Source organism: Perca flavescens, chromosome 14 (assembly GCF_004354835.1).
Source record: "Perca flavescens isolate YP-PL-M2 chromosome 14, PFLA_1.0, whole genome shotgun sequence".
Taxonomy (NCBI): domain Eukaryota; kingdom Metazoa; phylum Chordata; class Actinopteri; order Perciformes; family Percidae; genus Perca; species Perca flavescens.
This window is the reverse complement of record NC_041344.1, coordinates 21692746-21698990: the sequence shown is the minus strand read 5'-3', so window position 1 is coordinate 21698990 and position 6245 is coordinate 21692746. Positions and strand designations below refer to the sequence as shown.

The 6245-nt window shown below is 44.1% G+C and overlaps 1 protein-coding gene across 1 annotated transcript; it reads left to right on the top strand.

The window, feature by feature from the left end:
• The first annotated feature begins 3761 nt into the window (after positions 1-3761).
• hoxa1a (homeobox A1a) lies at positions 3762-5432 on the top strand. Its single transcript, XM_028597461.1, has 2 exons — positions 3762-4492; positions 4956-5432. The coding sequence occupies exons 1-2, from the start codon at positions 3889-3891 to the stop codon at positions 5321-5323; spliced, it is 972 nt and encodes a 323-aa protein (XP_028453262.1). The 5' UTR covers positions 3762-3888; the 3' UTR covers positions 5324-5432.
• The last annotated feature ends 813 nt before the right edge of the window (positions 5433-6245 follow it).

Below are 6245 nucleotides of genomic sequence, written 5' to 3'. Positions count from 1 at the left end.
GTCTTGGATATTTTTGTTAGAATACAATTAACTTGCTACAATCCTTTTTTTCTGGTGTTTTGAGTCGTTTCTTGCATGTTGCTTGACACTGCATATTTTTGCTTGAATTATTCATAGTGAGAATATGCTAAATAAACGAAGTAGAGCGAAAAAAAGATAGAGACGTTATGCAAATTTCACAACAGGTTGGCAATGAATACAAATAGCCTAGCCCGCGTCGAGTTGTGAAGGCACACACATGATTCAAATGTACTTTAATTGTATAATTTATTTTAAATTTAATGCGGATTGTTTTAAATAGTTTAACTGAAACACATGTTTGCCTTTTTATCAAATGAATGCAATGGCAGTTAATTATGTTATTTCAAACTTTGATCTAACTTTTTAAAATGTAGTAAAATTACTTTTAAATATCTGCTAATTAGCAGTTTATTAACTAATTCTTCCTGTAAAATAGTAGCATTTGTTTTGCTGAAAATACTTTAGATTTTTTTTAATAGATTTACACACTATTTCAAGCATGCCTACATAAACCCTAATGCAGATTATTTTTATTTTCACCTTCAAACATTATACTTTGGAGAGTAAAAGCAAACACTCCAGCACGGATCTTAGCATGGCAGGGCTCTTAACATTGTGTGCATGTTGCACAGGCAAATACCCGAGCCATGTTTGCCTTCAGGAGCTCATAAATCACTCCGTGGCATGAATGAGACGGACATTAAGGAGACCAATTGTGGTGTAATGTGCACAAATAAAACCCCACTTACATTTTCATACAGGACTCCCCAATTCCTGTGCTAAAAGAGGGCCGAGTCTCTGCATGCCTTTGGTAATAATTCATTTTTATAGCTTGTTTAAACACGGCTCTGGCTCGGGGACAGCGGCAGCATGCAGTAGCAGGCTGCTCGGGTTATGAGGCTGCTCTCTTTCCCCGTGCGTTAAAAGTAGCCCAGACTCAAAACAGACTACTTCTGGACTAGATGTAATTTATCAGACACACATTTACTATGTATAGCTGCAGAGAGAGGAGCATGATGCAATATCTGGTTTACTTTATCTAGAGAGTTTGTGCGTTTTGGGGAGATTTTACAACATTATTGGAGCAGTTCAAAGGAAGTCTTGGAGTTCAATATAGGGATTATGAATGGTCTTGCTCTATTGTATTGCACTTGAGGTGACTTATGTGAATCGGTTATTAGCACATGCACAACTTGACTCAATATCCGCTTTAGCAGCTTTGTGTGTGAGAACAGAAAAACAACCGGCCTGCACGGATCGATTCACCAACTCATCTACACGTGCGAAATTCATAAACTCGAGTGTTCAGCGTCGGTTTATCGAATAATCTGGAAGCCATAAAATGCCAATCGACTGGTTTAACATTAGCCTACTGGGCAACTGGAGTGTGTGTGTGTATGTGTGTGTGTGTGTGTGTCAATGTGAGTGTGTGTTTAAGAAAGGGGGTATAGGGGCAAAAAAAGAGGAGAAGAAAAAGGAAGGGGTGGGGGGGTTCTCTACACTTCTGCAATCCAGCGCCCAGTGACTAACCATAGGGTCAGTATAACCAAATCATTCCGAGACAGCGCGCCTTTTCTGCTCACATGTGTTCACACAAAGAGCCAAGAAAGCTCCAAGGCTTGGCGAAGTTTCCACAGGCAGACAAGGCAGGATCAACTGCGCCCACTCACTACTGTTGCAGAGGCAGCTGGGAAGACAGAGAGGAGGGGGTGGAGGGTAGTGTTGACCCCACTGCGCTTTTTTCAGTGGTGGGAAGTTTGCATCGCCTCTTTACTTTCTTTAATACTCCATGAGCTTGAAATACCTGAAAACTTCAAGTATCAAACTTTAAAGAAGGACATGTCTATTTTTAGTAGACTGCATTTTTTTTAAACTCATTTACATATACATCTAAAGGCAATGGTGGAAGAAGTATTCAGATCCTTCACGGTAGTAAAAGTAGCAGCAACACACAGTAGAAACACGTTTTTTTTCTCATCACAAGGAAAGGTCATATTCATTTGTACTTAACTAGATATATTAGCAACTAAATAAAAGTATTAGGAATACTTTTGATAGTAGCTAATACTAATGATTCTAATCATGTGGCAGCAGATGGCCCTGTCAGTTTAACTGGCATATCACATATTATATTATATATTATAGATATTATATCAGTTTATTATTACTAATTACATGTAAGCAGCATTTTAATAATGCAGCTGGTTGAGGTGGTGCTACATTTAACATTTTTATATACTGTTATAGCTCAATTTATAAGCTCTAATGTAGACCTATAATTTTATCAAGTGGCTGTGTAAAATCTTAATCTGAAAAGTAATAGTAACTATCAGAAATACAAAGTAGAGTAAAATGGAAATAAATAAAGACAGCAAACTATCAACACACTGAAAGGCATTTAGGTTGTTTGACCACATACGGCCAATGGGGGCGCTCATCCATCCATGTGATCCTTCGTGCCTCCTTCTCTCCTCCCTTTTCTTTTCCTTCCTCAGTGAGAGGTTGGCTCTGCACGCTGCTATCGCTACACTACAGCTCTCCCACGCATACTCTCCCCCTGTTCTGTCTTTTTTTCGGCCCAGCTTTTCCTGGCCATTAATTTCAAGCAATAAAGCAACAGCTTTATTTGATGAACTTACCAGGATAATCAGCACACAGACGCACCTCGGGCTATATGGGCGCATTAGCCCCACGACGGGCCTTGCATTATTATCAGATCATTTGATCACTATACATGCATAATGAATACGCGTGGGAGTGAAATCAGAGTAGATAGCAGACCCTATGACCCTGGGAGAGAAAAAAATTAATACTACATCATCTTAATGTTTAATAGGCTTTCTTGTCGTTACATCACCTGTGACCTCCCAGCAAGTACTGAAAAGCAGCCAAACATTTCTAATGCGACCTTGATGGGGAACACAGATATTGAAAAGCTCTCTTTGACTGAAGTCAAGTACTTTTTGCTTGTGTCAGGAGTGAAATCTTCCTGCCTCTCTCTCACTGTCACACTGTGAAAATGTTTGCTGAGCAAATCCTTCACAGTGTTAAAGCGTGAAACACTTCGCATTGGAATGGGACACTGGTAGCCCACATAGCCTGTGGCAGTGGCACACACACACACACACACACACACACACACACACACACACACACACACACACACACACACACACACACATACACACTGAGTTATCCATCCATGCAGGAGAGAATGAGACCATTATGCATATATGACATCACGGCTGATACGTGCGGTCGGATACAGACACGCACAAAGGGCACACGCACATCCTCGCGCGCGCGCATACGCACCAACACATACACGCACACACACCAACACACGCACACACCTATTCTCCTCTCTATTCCAAAAATACCGTACCTGAGGTGAGAGTGCTAGGTCGTCCTCGTGGAGGGGTTGCAGGAGGTGAAACGTTAATCTTTCCCCGGGCGGGAGAGCGCCCAGCAGGGGTTAGAAGACGCCGTGTTTGCCGTTCTCCGCTCTTCATGCGACCCCGGAGCGGTCCACCGTCGTCTGCCTCCCAGCTCATTGTTTGCTTGGCCAATACATTAGTGGCGACGCACGTCACCTTGATCGACGAGCGCCTGGAATTTAAATAGCCACTCAAACACCAATCTGTCACCGGCTAAGGGGATAAGGACAAGTACCTCACTGGCTGACCCGGGCCCACGTGACAGCACCCGTTCATTGATATCGGCCCGTGCGCCCCCCTCCCTCCTCTGATCAGGACAGAGTATAGGTAAAGGTTGGCACGGTCACTCAGGGTAAGAGGGGAGATAGGAATAGATCAGAGGGTGTCTGTAGAGTGGACGGTCCCTCAGCCCCGGTAGAACAATGCTACAATGAGCAGCTTCTTTGACTACTCAGCGATGAGCGGTGAAGGTGGCTCATGCTCTGTCAGGGGTTTCCACTCGGACCACGGGATTACAACTTTCCAGTCCTGCGCGGTTACTGTCAACAACTGCGGTGCGGATGACCGCTTTATGGGGAGCAGGGCTTCCCCTGACGGCATCCCTCACCAGCCGGCTTCATTCCAATCTACCGCGAGCTCCCTGGGTCTCTATGGAGCCCATCCGGCCTGCAGCTCCAACTATGGACCACAAAGTTTCTGTCCTACGTATAACCATTACGCGCTCAACCAGGAAGTAGAATCCACCGCGGGATTCCCCCAGTGCGGCCCACTGATGTACTCGGGTAACATTTCCTCCTCCATGGTCTCTCAGCATCGCCAAGGTTACAGTGCCGCCCCCCTGGGTCAAGTGCAGTATGCCCATGCTGCCTATGGCGGCGGACATGAGCAAGCAGCCCCTTTTCCTGGGTGCTCAAACCCGCTGTCACCACTGCACGCAGCTCACCTGGAAGCTTGTTGTTCACCTCTGTCTGAGGGTGCATCTTCTGCACAGACCTTCGACTGGATGAAAGTCAAGAGGAACCCACCAAAAACAGGTGGGTGCCAAGTGCCAATGGCACAAAGTGTCTGTAAACAACACTGGCTTAGAAGTGATCCAAACCCTTTACATTAAAGTGATACATTTTGTGTGTGTGGGACACAGGAATATAAACAAACTTAAAATCAAGTTGTGGAGTTCAATTTGTAAACTTTATATTTGGCACTTCCTGCCTGATTGTGCTATATTTGTAATGTGTTAAGCAGTCTTAAAGGTAAAGACAGAATACTGGAAATACCTCTTATTGTATAAAGAAGTATTAAGTGTGTTTTGCAGTGTTAAGTTAGACCATGTATGCACACGTGTCACAGCATATTTCAAAGTAGCTGACATTAAGTGGCTGCTGCGTAAAAGTTGCTTCTATGCACACGCAGTTGTCTAATAACTCATGTGTGTTGTGAGCAGAGAACATAGGGTTACTTTTCTTCAAAGTTCAGGGTGATTTGTTTCTCTGTCTGCAGGCAGGTCTGGGGAGTACGGGTATGGGGGCCAGCCGAACACAGTCCGGACCAACTTCACCACCAAGCAGCTGACGGAGTTGGAAAAGGAGTTCCACTTTAACAAGTACCTGACCCGTGCGCGGCGCGTTGAGATCGCGGCCGCGCTGCAGCTGAATGAGACTCAGGTGAAAATCTGGTTCCAGAACCGGAGGATGAAGCAGAAGAAGAGGGAGAAAGAAGGTCTGCTGCCGGCCAAAGCTTCATCTTCAGACCCGGGAGAGAGCAATCAAGAGAAAATGGACGATGCAGCATCAGAGAAGTCCATCTCAGCTCCCTCTACTCCGTCTCCCACATCATCCACGGTGTCTGATCCTTACTCCTCCAACTAAAAAACAACTGCCTCCTCACCTCTTTAGGCCACAGGCGGCCTGTATATATCAAAGCTCGTACCCAGCGTATCAAAGCAAAGTCCTGGTTGGTGGATGACATATATGGACATTTAGGATGAATTAATGCACTATTTGGGACTTTGGACAATCATGTGGACCACTTCTGAGTTAACGAGTTGTTTTATATTGTGTATTGTGTTCGGAAGAAAGATAACATTGCTGTCAAGACAACTGTAGGTCGGTGGTTTAAAATGTGTCCACTTTCTTTAGAAAACAGACGTTAATTACGCGTTGCGCCACGACTATGATGGTGCAAAAGATATCCAGTTCCTTCCTTGCACATGCTCCTGACCAGTGCTGCAGAGTGTGCAAATGTAATGTCACAAAACTACGCACACAAACATATACCTCAAATATGCCAAAGTTGTGCGTACTGTTCCACGGCCAGGGTGATTGCACTGGATGTCGTAAATTAGGCATCCCACAATCAACGAGATGACCTCGTTTATTAATCGTTATAGAGTGCATTGTTATAGTACCTCCTTAATCACTGTTACCTCTGTGTTTGAGGCCTGTGTGTTTGTGTGTCACTCACGACTGTCTGAATGTCTATTGTGTGAGATTTGCATGATGCGTAATGCTGGGGCGCTGAGTTTTATCAGTTGGGGAACAGGTCATGTAAGGCTATGTATGTCCCAGGCTTTTATCGGTTATCTATTTAATCCAGTTGAGCGCATACAAAATGTTTTGTCCAGAGATACGTTTACGGGTCAATCATGTATATTAAAGTGGGTATACCTCTTAGAAAATATTCATCTGTGTCATTGCTGAGGGGAAGTCTTGGGAGTGACAGAAATTGACACTTTACTGAGGATTTTATAGCACATTTTTCATCTAAATCCGCCCATCAGACCTTTATTCT

What these genes read in the sequence shown, in the direction of transcription:
- hoxa1a (XM_028597461.1), top strand. Translation starts at nt 3,889, where the DNA reads ATGAGCAGCTTCTTTGACTACTCAGCGATGAGCGGTGAAGGTGGCTCA. An exon ending in GAGGAACCCACCAAAAACAG is followed by an intron (nt 4,493 to 4,955) that starts GTGGGTGCCAAG and finishes CTCTGTCTGCAG; the next exon opens with GCAGGTCTGGGGAGTACGGG.